This window comes from Bufo gargarizans, chromosome 7 (assembly GCF_014858855.1).
Source record: "Bufo gargarizans isolate SCDJY-AF-19 chromosome 7, ASM1485885v1, whole genome shotgun sequence".
In the NCBI taxonomy this organism is placed as follows: Eukaryota; Metazoa; Chordata; class Amphibia; order Anura; family Bufonidae; genus Bufo; species Bufo gargarizans.
The window spans coordinates 169,336,350-169,356,530 of NC_058086.1; the positions used below are offsets into that span (position 1 = coordinate 169,336,350).

The following is a 20,181-nucleotide window of genomic DNA, read 5'->3' on the forward strand; positions in this document are numbered from 1 at the left end:
AAGGGGCAGTGGGATGTGGAGGGGGTGTGGCCCGTGAATTGCCCATCTGGCCACCTGTGATGGGCAATTTACCGCGTGCCAGGGCTCAGACCACCCAGTGTTGGTCATGACCAGGGAGCCATCCCAGGCTGGGCCTGGGGCAGGACGTGGCCTGCCTGCGACTGCAGGCTGGCCAGTATGGATCCATGGCTGCTGGCGCCACGGATTGGGAGGAAGCTTACCCGGCTGACTAGTGGGGGGTAAAACGCCTGGCCCAGGCCACATGAGAGACCGGAATGTGGCCGCTGGACAGCGCGGGTGGCGGCTGCCTGAGCACCCCGGCTGAGCAGCGGCAGCCCCACCGGGGCGGGAGGACAGAGTGCCCGCATGCCTCAGCCCCCACCGGGGCATGTTTTTTTTTTTGCACATGAGAAAAGACTGAGGGACACAATTATGACGCTGTCTAAAGGGAAAAATGCCTCCGCCCACGGCAACCAATCACACCACAGCCTCCAATCTCCATGAGCAGAATTTGGAATGACAGCCGGGCTGTGACTGGTCGCCATGGGCAACAGCCAGCCTCCCCCCCAGACAGCTCCACAAATCTACCCGACTCTCTTTGGAAGCTTTTCCAACACGAGTGCTGCAATGTCCAGTCAGATTGCAAGTGAAATAAAACACCTTTGTGGCCGGCGGTGTCCCCCCCCCCCCCCGGCGGCCCGCGTGTGGCCGTGAGCGAGTGCCGTGGTGCCGCGCATGCGTCCTGCCTCTCGCGAGAGGACGGGCGGCCCCGGACGGCGGAGAGGGGAGCCTGCGGCGGCCGAAGGCGGGTGGAGGAGTGAGCCGGCGGTCGGACACGGCCCGGCAGGCGAGAGACCGGAGCCCACCATGGGAGCGCGTGGTGATACTTACCTGGGGCGCGTGCTTGCCGGAAGTGGCGTGCTTACCGGAAGTGACGTTCACATGAAGTGCTGGTCGGCGGACGCGGTGAAGGTGAGCTGTGCGGGGGGGTTTAAGTAAGGGGACCTGGCCCCTCCCACAATAACAGGCTGCATGCAGCCTTAACTATTAGTCATGAAAATAAAGAAAACTCTTTGAATGAGAAATGTACTGTATATTAGTGACCGCTGATCTCCCTTTAATAAAGCCCCCTTGAAATCAATGAGGGAAGGATTTCCGCTAACCTATGGGCTAAAATCTTAGACGGCAATTTTTCATGTCTTGATTGATTGTCCTCCGGATCCTTCCCCGTGTTATGTATCAGAGCCGGGTTCATGTGATCAGGTATTCTATTTCCATCGACTATGGAGGAATGAACAGTAGTCAGCACTGGGGTGATCTGTGTGCGCAGGGCTTTATAAAGATCAGCATCCGGCCCGGGGCCTGAAGGGAAGGACTTTATAGTAGATTGTATCTCTGCAGCCGGTATAGGGGCACTCATCGAAACAAGGTGTTCCTCAGTTATTTTTGGAAGAGACAAATCTCTAAAAAACGCCTTGCCCTCCGCTATCTCTTCCCCGCGCCCTTGATAAAATCTGGCAAAATAGTCACCAAGAAGTTCAGTTATTTGTTTGTATCTGCGCGCTCCCTGGTCCCATCCTCCGTTTTTATACTGTGCATATGGGTCCGTGGGCGTCTACCCTTCGCCAAAGAGGCCAGCATCCGACCTGATTTGTGTAGCTCTATGTCAAGTCTAGTTTTTTTTAAAGCTTTCCTGCTTATCTGTCCACACGTCAAACTCTCTCTGTGCCAAGAACCCCTTCTCTGGGTCCGACCAGCGTATGACTGCCTCAAAGCCTCGCTCGCTTCCTGAAAATGCTTTCTTGCTAACCGTTTACTAGAAGACACATTCGCCAGAAAGCGCCCCCTCAGCACGGTTTTTCCTGTTATCAGCGGCTCAGTCTGTGAGCGCTTTATCAGAGTAGTCCAAATATTTACATATAAATTGTCGTGGTCTTTGATTCACACGTGTAGACGGTGAGGTAGGGGGTTCTTCCAGAAGTCCAATTCTATGCGCCCCTTCTTCCTTCCTTTCACCGGCAAGGCCAAGCGCTTGGGGCAGTTCAGTGTCGAAAAAACAGCGCAGCTCTTGTGACGATACCGATTCAAGAACTCCTACCAATCTCACATTGCTTCTTCTAGATCAGGCATGTTCAAACTGCGGCCCTCCAGCTGTTGCAAAACTACAACTCCCAGCATGCCCTAATAGCTGTAAGCTATCCAGGCATGCTGGGAGTTGTAGTTTTGCAACAGCTGGAGGGCCGCAGTTTGGACATGCCTGTTCTAGATCGATTCTCTCAGGGATGCTCAACCTGCGGCACTGCAGCTGTTGTAAAACTACAACTCCCAGAATGCCCTCCTGTGGGCTGATATCTGTAGGCAGTCCGTGCATGCTGGGAGTTGTAGTTTTGCAACAGCTGGAGGGCCGCAGGTTGAGCATGCCTGCTCTAGATCGTCTACTCTCTCACGTAGGGTTACAGTAGTTTGGTTGAGGCTCCTGCAGAGTCTTTCTCTTGACATGCCACCCTTTGCTGGCTTCTCCACGTCCTCACATACCAGCGCCGGAACCAGCATCACCATTTCCACTAGCTCTAAATAAAGGAAGTCAAACTCAAAAAGCGACCTAATTAACAAGAACGCCCCATGCAAAGACGCGCGTGTGCGTCCCATGTTTCATATTTCCCATAGATTTTCAGCTAACAACTGCAAATGTGTTTTTCCTGCCAAAAATGCACCAAAAGTACCACAAAAGCGCAAAACGACACCATTAAAAAACGAACATATCAACCCACCCTTAGGGTCCATTCACACATTCGCAAGTGTTTCCACAAAACACGGACACGGGCCATGTGCGTTCCGCATTTTGCGGACTGCACATGGCCGGCACTATGATAGAAATGCATATTCTTGTCCGTGGCTGCGGAACGGAAGTGTGGATGTGGACGGCACGTGGTGTGCTGTCTGCATCTTTTGCGGCCCCGTTGAAATGAATGCGGAATCTTGCAGAACGGATGCGGACCCATTCATGCGGAGGTGTGCACGGACCCTTAGGCAAGGGCTACGCGCGACACCTGTCAGGCAAGAAATTCAGCCATGTTGGATGTCTTGCGACTGCCGTGCAGTATTGAAACAAAGTTGTATGCGAATCGACTTTGGATGTTTCATTCGCTCATCCCTAATTATGGCGCTACCACGTGTGCAGTATTGTGTCCGCTTTCCTTTTTACAAAACATAAGCGTTTAACACCGCCTTTGCCTGGGGCCTCCTCATTTCTTGTCCTGGCCCCTGGGAGGGACATTTCAGGAACAATTACGTCTTTCCTCGTCAGCAGTGGCCCCTCCAGCTACGTCTCACATCCTGCTCTAATCACCCAGTTCCCCCATTAGATTAACAGATAAAGGGATTTTCTGCAATTAATGCTTAGGTTAGTGTCCTGCATCTAATACCCTCCTAGTATCGCCATCACGCAAGGGGTTAACAGGGTGGGACTCAAAAAAAAAAAAAAAAAAAGAGGAAAGAAGCAAGAGCAGCCGAGCAAGCCCCGGGACCGCCCGGAATATCCGCCAGCCTGTGCGATTATCCATAGATCTCCATGTAAATAGATTTTTATAGAATTGAACAATAATTGCTACATATCAGTTGTCATGTCTGGATCCCACCATCCCAGGGACTGTGCACCCTGCCCTCATGGACCTGTTGGGTGCTGGGACATTAGCTTGCACTCACCATAGGAGGCTGGGTAGTATTTGGGTACTTTTTTAGGTCTAGGTGTACTGTGGGGGTTTGTGTGCTTTATGGGTACGTTATAAGAGTTAATACTCCATGGGACCCATCACCCAGTGAGGTGCAGACTAAGCAGATTACATTATCCCTGGGCTGTGATGTCACTATGTGTATGATCCCTGGGCTGTGATGTCACTATGTGTATGATCCCTGGGCTGTGATGTCACTATGTGTATTATCCCTGGGCTGTGATGTCACTATGTGTATGATCCCTGGGCTGTGATGTCACTATGTGTATGATCCCTGGGCTGTGATGTCACTATGTGTATTATCCCTGGGCTGTGATGTCACTATGTGTATGATCCCTGGGCTGTGATGTCACTATGTGTATGATCCCTGTGCTATAATATTAATGCATTATTCCTGTGTGTGATGTTTGTGTTTTCTGTGTAAAGACGGACGGACGTGCTTCCAACAATATGCAACGTGAAGGGAGTATGAAAGACTGTAGTAATGAACGTTCATCCTCCATTCAGTTTTTTTGGACCAGGTACAAATAAGCATCAACTGACTTGGACATGACACTGTACTGTGACATCACTGTGTGTATTATCTCTGTACTGTGACATCACTGTGTGTATTATCTCTGTGACATCACTGTGTGTATTATACCTGTGCTGTGATGTCACTGTGTGTATTATCCCTGTACTGTGACATCACCGTGTGTATTATCTCTGTACTGTGACATCACTGTGTGTATTATCTCTGTACTGTGACATCACTGTGTGTATTATCCCTGTACTGTGACATCACTGTGTGTATTATCTCTGTACTGTGACATCACTGTGTGTATTATACCTGTGCTGTGATGTCACTGTGTGTATTAATCCTGTACTGTGACATCACTGTGTGTATTATCCCTGTACTGTGACATCGCTGTGTGTATTATCTCTGTACTGTGACATCACTGTGTTTATTATCTCTGTACTGTGACATCGGTGTGTGTATTATCCCTGTACTGTGACATCACTGTGTGTATTATCCCTGTACTGTGACATCACTGTGTGTATTATCCCTGTACTGTGACATCACTGTGTGTATTATCTCTGATCTGTGACATCACTGTGTTTATTATCCCTGATCTGTGACATCACTGTGTTTATTATCCTGTACTGTGACGTCACTGTGTGTATTATCCCTGTACTGTGACATCATTGTGTGTATTATCCTGTACTGTGACATCACTGTGTGTATTATCCCTGTACTGTGACATCACTGTGTTTATTATCCCTGTACTGTGACATCACTGTGTTTATTATCCCTGTACTGTGACATCACTGTGTTTATTGTCCCTGTACTGTGACATCACTGTGTTTATTATCCCTGTACTGTGACATCACTGTGTGTATTATCTCTGATCTGTGACATCACTGTGTTTATTATCCCTGATCTGTGACATCACTGTGTTTATTATCCTGTACTGTGACGTCACTGTGTGTATTATCCCTGTACTGTGACATCACTGTGTGTATTATCCCTGTACTGTGACATCATTGTGTGTATTATCCTGTACTGTGACATCACTGTGTTTATTATCCCTGATCTGTGACATCACTGTGTTTATTATCCCTGATCTGTGACATCACTGTGTGTATTATCCCTGTACTGTGACATCACTGTGTTTATTATCTCTGTATTGTGACATCACTGTGTTTATTATCCTGTACTGTGACATCACTGTGTGTATTATCCCTGTACTGTGACATCACTGTGTGTATTATCCCTGTACTGTGACATCACTGTGTGTATTATCTCTGTACTGTGACATCACTGTGTCTATTATCTCTGTACTGTGACATCACTGTGTCTATTATCTCTGTACTGTGACATCACTGTGTGTATTATCCCTGTACTGTGACATCGCTGTGTTTATTATCCCTGATCTGTGACATCACTGTGTGTATTATCCCTGCACTGTGACATCACTGTGTGTATTATCCCTGTACTGTGACATCACTGTGTGTATTATCTCTGATCTGTGACATCACTGTGTTTATTATACCTGTGCTGTGATGTCACTGTGTTTATTAGCTCTGTACTGTGACATCACTGTGTGTATTATCCCTGTGCTGTGACATCACTGTGTGTATTATCCCTGTGCTGTGACATCACTGTGTGTATTATCCCTGTACTGTGACAGCACTGTGTGTATTATCCCTGCACTGTGACATCACTGTGTGTATTATCCCTGCACTGTGACATCACTGTGTGTATTATCCCTGCACTGTGACATCACTGTGTGTATTATCCCTGTACTGTGACATCACTGTGTGTATTATCCCTGTACTGTGACATCACTGTGTGTATTATCCCTGCACTGTGACATCACTGTGTGTATTATACCTGTACTGTGACATCACTGTGTGTATTATCCCTGTACTGTGACATCACTGTGTGTATTATCTCTGTACTGTGACATCACTGTGTCTATTATCTCTGTACTGTGACATCACTGTGTGTATTATCCCTGTACTGTGACATCGCTGTGTTTATTATCCCTGATCTGTGACATCACTGTGTGTATTATCCCTGCACTGTGACATCACTGTGTGTATTATCCCTGTACTATGACATCACTGTGTGTATTATCTCTGATCTGTGACATCACTGTGTTTATTATACCTGTGCTGTGATGTCACTGTGTTTATTATCCCTGTACTGTGACATCACTGTGTGTATTATCCCTGTGCTGTGACATCACTGTGTGTATTATCCCTGTGCTGTGACATCACTGTGTGTATTATCCCTGTACTGTGACATCACTGTGTGTATTATCCCTGCACTGTGACATCACTGTGTGTATTATCCCTGCACTGTGACATCACTGTGTGTATTATCCCTGTACTGTGACATCACTGTGTGTATTATCCCTGTACTGTGACATCACTGTGTGTATTATCCCTGTACTGTGACATCACTGTGTGTATTATCCCTGTACTGTGACATCACTGTGTGTATTATCTCTGTACTGTGACATCACTGTGTCTATTATCTCTGTACTGTGACATCACTGTGTGTATTATCCCTGTACTGTGACGTCATAACCTGTCTCTGGCAAATAATGATTGTGAATAGAATTCTGAATTCATCGGGTCTGGATTTTTTCGTGCAGGTTGCGCTGCAGCACCATTGACAATCATCAAGTGCTGTGTGACTTTCCGGTTGCTGTGTGGCCCCAGCACATGATAGGCCCGTTTCACACTGGCGTTTATCTTTTCCGGCAGGGGAATAGCCTTCCATATCCCTACTATAGTGTACACCCGGGCCCATTCGCTATAACGGGGACCGGAGATCCGTCCATAGCACGGCAGATATGCCGAGAGGCGGCCGGACAAAAGCCGCTGCATGCGCGGCCCCACATATTGCAGATGTACAGAACTGTGCCACCCCTGGAGTGGAGTAGAAGTAATTTTTTGACAAATTCATTCTTAAAAAAGGCGCGTCAAGGTACACAGGCTGAAAAAAAAAAAAACAGCACAACTTGTCTCGCCCACGAAATTCCCCAAACCATGAAACTGTTGAACGAGTCTAAAACAAATGCAGCCCTAATAGTAAATGTAGTGAAAATAATGAGTCTATCCAAAAAGGGAAAAATTAGACAAAATCTGTTTTGAACCACAATAAAAAATAACCCCCATTATGGGGAATGTAACAAATTATGCAAAAATTGGTGCAATTGTATCAGTTTATATAATTTTCTCTGTGCGCCTATAAGTATGTTCTGTATCCATAAGGGCTCGTTCACACAACCGCGCCGTTTTCTGCGGTCCGCAGTTTGCGGAACGGAACAGGAGGCCCATTATAGAGATGCCTATTGTCTGCAAAACAGACAAGAATAGGACATGTCTCATAATTTTTGCGGGGTCACGGAACGGATCAACGGATGCGGACCCATTGAAATGAATGGTTCCGTATACAGAATGTAAAAAACTTTGGTGTGAACGAGCCCTAAAGCTGAGTCTCAAACATTAGTATTTACACAGTACTGACCCAACCCAATCTGGCCAACCGGCAGCTCTCCAGCTGTTGCAAAACTACAACTCCCAGCATGCACAGACTGCCTTCAGCTATCAGCCTACAGGAGGGCATGGTGGGAGTTGTAGTTTTACAACAGCTAGAGAGCAGCAGGTTGGCCATGCCTGGTATAATGCATTGATTACCACACCCCGCCCCCATCCCCCAGCCCCAGCCCCAGCCCCCAGCCCAGAACCTCTTCACATTCCTGCAGAGAAAGAGCAGCCCTCCCAGTCCCTACAGCAGAGGGACCATTACTGGAAGGCTCTCCCATTTCTCAGACTTTGGAGCGTTTGGCTGGTGGCCATCTTCAAGGTACTGTTTCAGCAGATGCAGCAGTGCTCAGTTTGTCATTTGGCAAAATTCAAGGCGATATCATGTAGTATTATCTGTGTTTTTACATGGGACTGCAGCCGACTTTCTGCATTAGGTGAATTCAGTGAGTTATCGCTGTGCAGTGCACTAAGGAAACCCTGCAGCTCTGCTACATCTGTTGCTTTGTAATACTTTTATAATGTTATAATCCTGTTCTTTCAATGAGACATTCACATATCTGGGTTTTTTTGCAGGGTGGGGGAAATGCATTTTGAGTCCACGTGGGTTTTGCACTCTGCAGATTGTTGTTTCCAACTGAAATGCTCTGCATGATGTCCCCTCATTGTAGATGAACTGCTTCTATGATGGGGGCAATGCTGCTGCCAGATTGGCATGGGAAAACCTCATACAGGGCAGCTGTAGTTTGTGAAGCAGGAAGGACTCTTGGTTTTAAAGGGCAACTAACCCTATAGGGAGTAGTTTATAACATCTAGCTATGGGGGGTGCAGAGGTGGTGGTCACACCCTGTGGGGCCCCAGCACATGGACCCTCTGCTGCATAAGAAGAGACCAGTATATCCTATGGTGGGGAAGGGGCTGCTTTGTGGTCCAGGATCTTCAAGTTACCCCTCTGTAATGATGTAAATGTCTCCAGGCGTTGTCAGCATGGGGCATAATGTGTTAAAGAAGCTTCTGTGATAGAGGTAGCATTCTGTTCCATGCAGCTCTGGTTGTGATTGGAGTCTAGGGGCGTCTTCACGCTCTGCAGATTCTGTTCCATTCACCTGGACGGGGCTTGCAGAGATCCATGTGCTTGGCACACCCTTCAAATGAATGGAACTGATTTTCAGTCGTGGAAAATTCTGCAACAAAATCTGGGGTTTGTTAAGTGGCGTCCAGAGCAAGATACGAGATTGCATAAGGTTTTCAAATGTGTCAGGGACGCGGTGCAGAACAAATGTGAGGGGCCCCTACCATACGCCATAGCTGGGGGCCCCTTCAGGCACCAGGGTGCGGCTGCTTCCTCTGCATCCCCTGTACTTACCCCCCTACAGTGGATTGTGCCCTAACCTTCTGTGACACCTTATGGGGGTTAAGATTGGCTTTTCATGCCAGTCTTTTGCTCGTTTTTTTTGCCGCCTTATTCCAAGTGTAAATGTTTCTGGGCTGGAGGCCTGGACCAGTTGGTCGTGTCAGGGACTGGGACATATATACTTACATTTACGCCTGGGAAAAGGCGCAAATGTAAGCTGAAAACTACTAGTTTTTACTCCAGGTGCACAGACTGCCACAGATGCGACTTGGCGCACGCCTTGCCATACGTTAGACGTACCTAGCAGCAGCACAGAGGGAAGCGTAAAAAGCCGCTCTTAGTAAATGTGTCCCATTAAGTCTGGTCACATGACTGCTGATATTGCTAATGGCTGACAGTCTGCTACATTGTATCAATTCTCTCGCAACACTCTGATACATTTTATCTGCACTGATACATTGTAGCAAATTATCAGAATCAGAGAGACACTCCAGTTACAGGTGCATTTAGTGCACAGAACATTGTAACAAATCCTCAGCTATGAGAAGTATTGCATCTGTACAGGTCTATAGCCTCTGGATCCCATTTGTTTGTCTATTTTGAAGAACTTGAAGAGGAGGCGCAGCAGAAGTTCTCAATTAAAACTCGGATTTCTTCAACGGGTTGATGTTGAAATCCATGTGGGTTTACCTTCAGTATGAACATGCATCAATGATGAACACGAAATCCACAGCACCTTCACATGCATTGCTGCAGAATACATGCCTACATCCAGACAGAATCTGCTGCCATGCCTGTGTGTCAGTCTTTGCATTTTATTCATGGACCAGGAGGCTCAGGTTGAACAGTGCTTTGACCCTCTGACACATGGGAACAGTGTAGTGCAGGGATCAGCAACCTCCAGCTGTTCAGAAGCTACAACTCCCAGGATCCTCCCTTCACTTCTATCAGAGTTAGGCCTCATGGACACGACCGTGGTGTGTTTTGCGGTCCGCAAAACACGGATGGCGTCCGTGTGCCTTCCGCAATTTGACAGCCTTCAATATAAATTCCTATTCTTGTCCAGAAAGCACGGACAAGAATAGGACATGCTATATTTTTTTTGGGGGGGCCACGGAACGGAGCAATGGATGAGGACAGCAGACAGAGTGCTGTCCGCATCTTTTGCGGCCCCATTGAACTGAATGGGTCTGCATCCGAGCCGCCAAAACGGCGGCTCGGATGCGGATCAAAACAACGGCTGTGTGCGTGAGGCCTTACAAGAACAGCTAAGTCAAGGCTCATGCACACGGCCACATGTATTTTACAATCCGCAAAAATATGGTTGACATCCGTATTTATTTATTTTTTGCGGAGAAGAATAAGACATGTTCTATCTTTTTTGTGAAATGGCCATGCTGAGAACCGGAAACGCAATAAAAAAGGAATGAACACGGAAACAAAATAAGTTTGTGTGCATGAGCCCTAAGGGCTAATGCACATGAACATTTTTTGCGTTCCGTATACGGACCATATTTTGATTCCGTATACGGAACCATTCATTTCAATCGGTCCACAAAAGATCTGTTCCGTGGCCCTGCAAAAATTATAAGGCATGTCCTATTCTTGTCTGTTTTGCGGACAAGAATAGGCATTTCTATAATGGGCCTCCTGTTCCGTTCAAGATTGTCGTCCGCGCATCCACGTCCGTTTTTTTCCTATCATTTGCATAGCAAACCTGTCTTAGATTTATTTTTTACTTTCCTTCATGTCTGGTGATCATCCAAAAATAAAGGAAGACACACAGAAACGGATCACGGAACAACGGAACCCCATTTTGCGGAACGGAACACAACAACGGTCGGGTGCATGAGGCCTAAGTGTGTAGTTTCACAACAGCTGGAGTGCGGAAGGTTGCTGATCCCGGGTGAGAGGGAGAGGTGATTGTAATCGGTGAATGGAGGATATTGATGCTCCATTAGAGCTAAATGTGACCGGACTGGAGGCCGCTCCCTAGGACTGCAGTCATCTGATCGCCTTTCATGTAAAGGTTGTGTATTTATAGCTGGCGCTCCAGCGCATGACCAGTGTCGGGAATTACATGCCGTCTATGGGGCACATTTACTAAAGTGTTTGCGCCTGTTTTAGACAGTCTTATTTTATTTTTGTCGCATTTACTACTGAAATTGTGCCTGTTTGAGGCTTTTGTGCCTTTTTCGACAACTTTTTTTTTTATTTTTTAGACAACGAAACGTAAATTCAACAGATTTGAGAATAAATAAGCTAATGCAGATTTCTAACTTTTTTTCAGATGTATTTATGTATATGCACCTTCTTTTGTGCTCGAATTTGTCATAAAAACTGCCTAATTTGTTCACCACCCCAGGGCTGTTGTACGTTCTTTTTTTTTTTTTTGCGTTAAATCGCAGTTTCCTTTTTTTTTTTTTTTTTTTTTTTTTTTTTTTTCAGTCTAAGGCCTCATGCACACGACCGTTGTGTGCATCCGTGGCCGTTGTGCCGTGTTCCGTTTTTTTTTTCGCGGACCCATTGACTTTCAATGGGTCCGTGGAAAAATCGGAAAATGCACCGTTTTGCAGCCGAGGCCGTGATCCGTGTATCCTGTCCGTCAAAAAAATATGACCTGTCCTATTTTTTTGACGGACAACGGTTCACGGACCCATTCAAGTCAATGGGTCCGTGAAAGAACACGGATGCACACAAGATTGGCATCCGTGTCCGTGATCCGTGGCCGTAGGTTGCTTTCATACAGACGGATCCGAAGATCCGTCTGCATAAAAGCTTTTTCAGAGGTGAGTTTTCACTTCGCGAAAACTCAGATCCGACAGTATATTCTAACACAGAGGCGTTCCCATGGTGATGGGGACGCTTCAGGTTAGAATATACTGAAAAACTGTGTACATGACTGCCCCCTGCTGCCTGGCAGGTGCTGCCAGGCAGCAGGGGGCAGACCCCCCCCCCCCCCTGTTTTTAACTCATTTGTGGCCAGTGCGGCCGCCCCCCCCCCCCCTCCCTCCCCTGTAGTTAACTTCTTGGTAGCCAGCCCCCCCTCCCTCCCCTGTAGTTAACTAATTGGTGTCCAGTGGGCCCCCCCTCCGTCCGCTATAGATAACTCATTGGTGTCCAGTGGGCCCCCCCTCCGTCCGCTATAGATAACTCATTGGTGTCCAGTGGGCCCCCCCTCCGTCCGCTATAGATAACTCATTGGTGTCCAGTGGGCCCTCTCCCCTCCCACCCCCTCCTAATTAAAATCGCCCCCCTATCATTGGTGGCAGTGGTGAGTACCGATCGGAGTCCCAGTGTAATCGCTGGGGCTCCGATCGGTAACCATGGCAACCGGGACGCTACTGCAGTCCCGGTTGCCATGGTAGCTTAGCAATTTGTAGAAGCTTTATACTTACCTGAAGAGCAGCGATGTCTGTGACCGGCCGGGAGCTCCTCCTACTGGTAAGTGACAGGTCTGTGCTATAAGCAATGCGCTGCACAGACCTTTCACTTACCAGTAGGAGGAGCTCCCGGCCGGTCACAGACATCGCAGCTCTTCAGGTAAGTATGAAGCTTCTACAAATTGCTAAGCTACCATGGCAACCGGAACTGCAGTAGCGTCCCGGTTGCCATGGTTACCGATCGGAGCCCCAGCGATTACACTGGGACTCCGATCGGTACTCACCACTGCCACCAATGATAGGGGGGCGATTTTAATTAGGAGGGGGAGGGAGGGGAGAGGGCCCACTGGCCACCAACGAGTTATCTACAGCGGAGGGAGGGGGGGCCCACTGGACACCAATGAGTTATCTATAGCGGACGGAGGGGGGGCCCACTGGACACCAATAAGTTATCTATAGCGGACGGAGGGGGGGCCCACTGGCCACCAACGAGTTAACTACAGGGGAGGGAGGGGGGGCCCACTGGACACCAACGAGTTTACTACAGGGGAGGGAGGGGGGGGGGGCGGCCGCACAGGGGAGGGAGGGGGGGGGGGGCGGCCGCACAGGGGAGGGGGGGGCGGCCGCACAGGGGAGGGGGGGGCGGCCGCACAGGGGAGGGAGCGGCCGCACTGGCCACCAATGAGTTAACTACAGGGGAGGGAGGGGGGGCGGCCGCACTGGCCACCAATGAGTTAACTACAGGGGAGGGAGGGGGGGCGGCCGCACTGGCCACCAATGATTTAAAAACAGGGGGGGGGGGGGGGTCTGCCCCCTGCTGCCTGGCAGCACCTGCCAGGCAGCAGGGGGCAGTCATGTACACAGTTTTTCAGTATATTCTAACCTGAAGCGTCCCCATCACCATGGGAACGCCTCTGTGTTAGAATATACTGTCGGATCTGATTTTCACGATGTAGCTCATATCCGACAGTATATTCTAACATAGAGGCGTTCCCATGGTGATGGGGACGCTTCAAGTTAAAATATACCATCGGATTGGAGAAAACTCCAATCCGATGGTATAAAAGAACTCCAGACTTTACATTGAAAGTCAATGGGGACGGATCCGTTTGAAATGGCACCATATTGTGTCAACTTCAAACGGATCCGTCCCTATTGACTTGCATTGTAATTCAGGACGGATCCGTTTGGCTCCGCACGGCCAGGCGGACGCCAAAACGACTTTTTTTTCATGTCCGTGGATCCTCCAAAAATCAAGGAAGACCCACGGACGAAAAAACGGTCACGGACCCACGGACCCCGTTTTTGCGGGCCGTGAAAAAAAACTGTCGTGTGCATGAGGCCTAAGTCAGGCATCCTCAAACTGCGGCCCTCCAGCTGTTGCAAAACTACAACTCCCAGCATGCCTGAACAGCCTACAAGTATCAGCCTACAGCAGGGCATTGTGGGAGTTGTAGTTTTACAACAGCTGGAGGGCCGCAGTTTGAGGATGCCTGGTCTAAGTGAATAAGAACCTGTGTAACTGAAAAACAACCACCGGAGGTCAGACTAGGGGTTGATGCACATGAATGTATTTTCTTTCCGTGTCCATTCCATTTATTTATTTATTTATTTTTGGACTGTATACAGAACCATCAATTTCAATGGGTCACCCAAAAAAATAAAAAAAATAACTGTGCTTTCCATGTTCGTTCCGCAAAAAAATAGAACAAGTCTTATTATTGTCTGCATTACGGACAAGGATAGGACTGTTCTATTAGGGTCCGGCTGTTCCGTTCCGCAAAATATGGAATGCACACGGACATCATCCGTATTTTTTGCGGACTGCAAAATACAGTTGTGTGCGTGAGCCCTAATAGCAATACGCCGAGTCTAATTCATCAACTGCTGTGCGACTTTGATTAAATTCTCTGCAAAAGAAAGACGGACGGATGAAATACGCCTGTTTAATTTTATGGCCAAAAATGGACGCGCCTGATAAATGTGCCTCTATAAGTGCTCGAGACAAGACAGCACCTGCGCTTGCTGTCATTGACTGGTCTGGAGCATATTTCCAGCATTTTGCACAGCTCTTTCCTATGGTCTTCAGGAGATCTTGTGAACAGGGTAGCGGGCATCATATATCGCCACTGATCTAGGGGGTGCCAGGCTGGAGGCTGTTGGGGCACTTTTTTGCATTTTGATTTTTGTGTTAAGCAGATGTAGCAGACCGAAATGTGTTGTCTTGACACATACCCTGCTTTCACACCTGAGCGTTTCTCAAACGCGTTTTACGCGCATTTTTGTCGCGCGTTTTTATGCACGTTTTTTGTAATAGTAAACGCGCGTTTGTGTGATTGACTGCAGTGTCCTATGGCCACAAACGCGCGTCAAAACGCCCCAAAAAAGCTCAAGTACTTGATTATGCGTCGGGCGTTTTACAGCGCGATCGTACGCGCTGTAAAACGCCCAGGTGAGAACCATTCCCATAGGGAAGCATTGGTTTTCATGTGTTGAGCGTTTTACAGCGCGTTTGAACGCGCTGTAAAACGCTCAGGTGTGAACTTAGGGATAAGGAAAAAATTACAACCCTTGGAATCCACAGGAAAAAAAAATCTGCAAAATGTTTGCAGTTGAGGGGCGAAAAACTGCTTTTTATGCAAAGTGAAAAAGCGAGTTTGCAAGCTTTTAAATGTGTTTTCATCTGAAGTATGATTTGAGATTGAAGGGGTTATCCGAGGTTGGAAATGTCCAATCTCTCCCCCCCCCCCCCCCATATACCTGGGCACACTAATTCTACTTACCACGCTCCCTGCGCTGCTCCTGGTACCTGCACGGCCACTACTGCTTCTCCCAATGCGCGGATGAAAACATCTGGTGTTAGGGGAATGGGGGTTGGAGGCAGCCAATGGCAGGCGGTGACAGGAACGAGTCTCCCTAGCATCGTGGTTGACGCTAGTGAGGCTCATCCTCCCCCCAACACAGGATATTTTCATCCGCGCATGGGGGGGAAAAGCAGCTGTGGCCATGCGGGGACCAGAAGTGGCACGGGGAGCTAGGAAAGTAGTGTGTGTGTTTAAAATAAATAAATAAAATTTGTATTTTAGGCCAGGGTATTAGTTTATACATTGTTGATTACATAGTAGTTGGGAGTATGTTGAGGTTCAAAGTTAGATTAACCTAGTTTATGATCATTTGTCAAGCTTGTCTGTTTCTGCCTCTAAAATTAGACTGGCGGCATATTTCATTCACCTGCCTTTCTTTTTGTCGCACAGCCATTGATTTAATTGGACTCGGCGTATTGCTATTTGACTGCCCTCTGGTGGTTGTTTTTCAGTACGACAGGTTCATATTCACTTAGACTGGTCTAGTTAGTATCCGCATGAAAAATTTGCATCTTTGCAAGCAAAGTCAGACGCTCTTGTGAAATGACCCTAAATGTTAGTAAGTTTGCTGGGGTTGGAGTCCAGGCCCTGGCACAGCCCCCGTCATGCCCAACTGGCAGACACTGCGTAAAACCGGCCATGTGACTAAATATTGTTGCATTGCTGGTTATACCTGAAATAGTCGCAAGTCTGTTAGTAGACGCGCTCCATTAGTTTGCTCAGCAGTTCAGTCTCTGGTGTGTTGCACTGGTGACTGGTTAGGGGTGAGGTTAGCTAATTAAGAAGACGTAAATTGCCAGAGGGAAAAAATGCTGTCTGCCTTCGAATGGAGAGAAACTCCGTTATAGTTAGACTGAAAAAGCGAGTTTGGTAGTGTTCAGTGTGTGACTTAAGGTTCAGAGGTGGGAACTGAGTTTATTCACTTGTTTATCCTCTTCATTGTATAATTTACCATTTATTTATTTTGTTCTGGTTTGATCCCTGTTAGCAAATATGTGCTCTCTTATTGGCAGTGCAGCCCAGTGCACATCTTGTATGCGGTCCTGGAGGCGCTGTATGAGGGTGCATACTGCTGTGCAAAATGTGAGCCAATTGCACATTTGAAAGCCCAGGTCCTGTATGTAAATAAGCGAATTGCAGCGTTGAGACGCATTGACAATATTGGAAAGGAGTTTGCTGCTCACTGAAGAGATACTCTATGGAGAAGGTGCAGGGAAAGCTGGTGGTACGGAGGGACAGGAAAGTGAGTAAGGCTACTCTCACACCAGCTAGAGCAGTGATGGCTAACCTTGGCACTCCAGCTGTGGTAAAACTACAATTCCCAAGATGCCCCCCTTGTTTGGCTGCTCCCAGAACTCTATAGAAATAAATGGAACATGCTGGGAGTCGTAGTTTCACCACAGCTGGAGTGCCAAGGTTAGCCATCACTGAGCTAGAGTCACCTGGCAGGCTACTCCAATAGAGCAGCCTGCTGGAGTTCTCTGGATCTGGCAGAGCTGGATAGTCCCACTGGACCACATTGACCCACAATGGGAACCAACAGAGAGCCAGCCACTCCCCAGCATATATATTCCGTCAGGCAAAAAAACGTGTCGTGAGACTTTTATCCTGCCAGTTTCCATTACAGTCAGAGGTTTGGGGGCAGGCAGGACTTCCCAGCTATGCCGGATCCGGAGAACTTCGCCAGGCTGCTAGAACAGCCTGCGGGAGGTCTCTAACACTGGTGTGAAACCAGCATAAAAGATAGAAGGTGAGGGAAGAGTGCCAGGGAGGCTAGCCCTGATCTGACACAAGGTTGGCAGATGAGGGGATGTCAGTCCAGGGTTGGCACTGCCACAAACAGACACTTAAAATAGAAAAATAGAATATGTAAAAGACAGCTAGGCTGGGGACGGAGAACTAACCATAACATGTTCTTTAATTATATTAATGGTAAAAGGTTAAACCTGAAAATAGTGATGGGGGAGCGAGTTCATTACATTTTTGTCCACTGGAAAATCAAATGTAGAGTGGCAAAATAAACTCTCCATTAAATGTGGCCTCTCTGACCCAGGAAGAAGTGCAGCAGCATCATAAAAAGATTAAAATAGACAAATCACCGGATCCAGATGGCATACACCCCTGTATCCTAAGAGAGTTAAGTTATATTATAGACAGACCCTGATTTATGATATTTAAGGACTCTATACTGACAGGGAGCGTTTTCCTCATGATTGGCTTAGCAAATGTGGTGGCAATATTCAAAAAGGGGTAAAAAAAACAGAGCTTTTAAACTGTAGGCCGGCAAGTCTAACATCTGTTATGGGTAAACTGAGCGTTTTCTAAGAGATGCTATTCTGTAGTGTCTCAATAAAAATTAGTGTCTAACGCCATTTCAGCATCTAATAATTTAACCAGTTTTTGTGAGGAGGTAAATTCTGGGTATAGGGCCCCTGTCCTCGTGATCAATGGGGTCTCGGCAGTAGGACCCTCACCAATCTGATAGTCCTCACCCATTCTGTGAACAGGGATAACTTGTTTTAACCAGAATGTTGCTTTAATGATTGCACACCCAGCTCTGCTATACCTATTATCTCCCTGACCAGGCCTGCACAGTACATCTGTCTGGCTCAATCATTTTGCTATTTACAGGAATCTGGTATGTGCAGGGGAGAGAAAGGGATTTTAAGCCTCAGATAATTACTGTGTAAACATTACTGGAGAAGATCTTTAGGTTCAGATTGCGGGTTGGGGTATTGTAAATGTGAACCAACACAGGAAAGGAGACAGAGTGTATATAATGCATGCATGTGTTATAAAAGCAGCGCTAGGATCTGCAGACAGTGGAGAGATAGCAGAATCACATTTAATGTTCATATTTCCATTTTAGGTCTATGATAAAATTCACCACTAGAGACAGCTCACTACATACAGATTATACAGCCACCACTAGAGGGAGCTCACTACATACAGATTATACAGCCACCACTAGAGGGAGCTCACTACATACAGATTATACAGCCACCACTAGGGGGAGCTCACTACATACAGATTATACAGCCACCACTAGAGGGAGCTCACTACATACAGATTATACAGGCACCACTAGAGGGAGCTCACTACATACAGATTATACAGCCACCACTAGAGGGAGCTCACTACATACAGAATATACAGCCACCACTAGAGGGAGCTCACTACATACAGATTATACAGCCACCACTAGAGGGAGCTCAATACATACAGATTATACAGCCACCACTAGGGGGAGCTCAATACATACAGATTATACAGCCACCACTAGGGGGACCTCACTACATACAGATTATACAGCCACCACTAGGGGGACCTCACTACATACAGATTATACAGCCACCACTAGGGGGACCTCACTACATACAGATTATACAGCCACCACTAGGGGGACCTCACTACATACAGATTATACAGCCACCACTAGGGGGACCTCACTACATACAGATTATACAGCCACCACTAGGGGGACCTCACTACATACAGATTATACAGCCACCACTAGGGGGACCTCACTACATACAGATTATACAGCCACCACTAGGGGGACCTCACTACATACAGTAGCTGTATAATCTGTATGTAGTGAGCTCCCCCTAGTGGGGGCTAAAGGTAGAGAAAACCCCATGTAAACACATGGTGCCATCAGCCGTTATACAATTGTGTACACTGAGCAGGGTCATAGGTCTATATGTCCTTTCATAGCTCCTTATAGGTTTAACCTAAATATCGTAGGCCCCAATGCAAAACGTATAACCTAGCCATTTGTGTATCCTATTTAGTACTGGGACAGAGACCACATATGGTACTGATGCTTATGTGGTAGAGGATCCTTGCTGCTGCCTTAGGGCCTGGGTGGAGGTGCAGCCTCTGCAGCCCCTATAGTTCGCCCCTATAGCACTGGACATGTACAAATGACTGTGTTTTCAGGCTTCCCATGGTTGACCACATTTTCCTCCCTCTTTGTAAAGTTCACTGCAGGAATAGGAAGAGTCTCTGGGGGAACCTTAATGGAGTCATAATAAGCAGAGGAAAGATGTGTGTAAACCCCCGCCCTCCTCTATGCAAACAGCCACCAAATTCTGTTGCTTTCTAGGACAATGAATACAGGATGAGGGCGTGTAATTGGCAAGTGCAAACCTAATATACCAGTTCCTCCAGTGCAGCAGAGGAGGTTACTGCTGGGTTAATCCACCATAAGTGCTCATATCACTGGAGCCAGATAATATATATCCAACATGGCTGCTTTCTTCTGCGAACAGTGTCACGTCTGCTCATAGGTTGTGTCAACTGTAAATTAAATGAATGTGGCCGAGATGCAATACCACACACAGCCTGTGGACCAGTGTGGCGCTGTCCATGGAGAAACAGCTGTGTTTTTCTAGCCCTGCAGTCTTTCTGGTCAGTAGCCACTGTTGTCGTAGTGCAGCATCAATACTGCGAGGCTTTACAGCTGCTTCTGCAATATATGCGCCCCCTGTTGGTAACGGAGACCAATGACAATTATAATCTTACGCTTCACATTTCTGTGGATTTCCTAGAGGAAAAAGATTTTATTTTGTGACAATTTTTTTTATTTTTTTTTCCAGTTCATCCAAAACCATGAATATGTCAGCAGCTACTCCCCTTCTGCAGCCAGGATACCCCATGAACCCAGGTAACTCCTTGAAGGTGACATGATGGGTGTTTTCAGCATGGATGATGGGACTCATACAATCCAGAGTCGTGTAGTTTGATCTCTTTAAGTTGTTAGGCCCCTTGCAGATGAGCGTGTCGCACTGCGAGTCCGGCAGCGCAGC

The 20,181-nt window shown here is 47.4% G+C and overlaps 1 protein-coding gene across 1 annotated transcript in view; it reads left to right on the plus strand.

Moving 5' to 3' along the window:
• Positions 1–735: 735 nt before the first annotated feature.
• The window catches only part of LOC122944222 (protein SSUH2 homolog), a 30,043-nt gene continuing 10,597 nt past the window's right edge, over positions 736–20,181 (plus strand). Inside the window, exons 1-3 of the mRNA XM_044302449.1 lie at positions 736–972; positions 7,946–8,091; positions 19,972–20,039. Of these exons, the coding sequence (XP_044158384.1) occupies positions 736–972; positions 7,946–8,091; positions 19,972–20,039 (451 nt within the window). The remainder of the gene's footprint in view (positions 973–7,945; positions 8,092–19,971; positions 20,040–20,181) is intronic.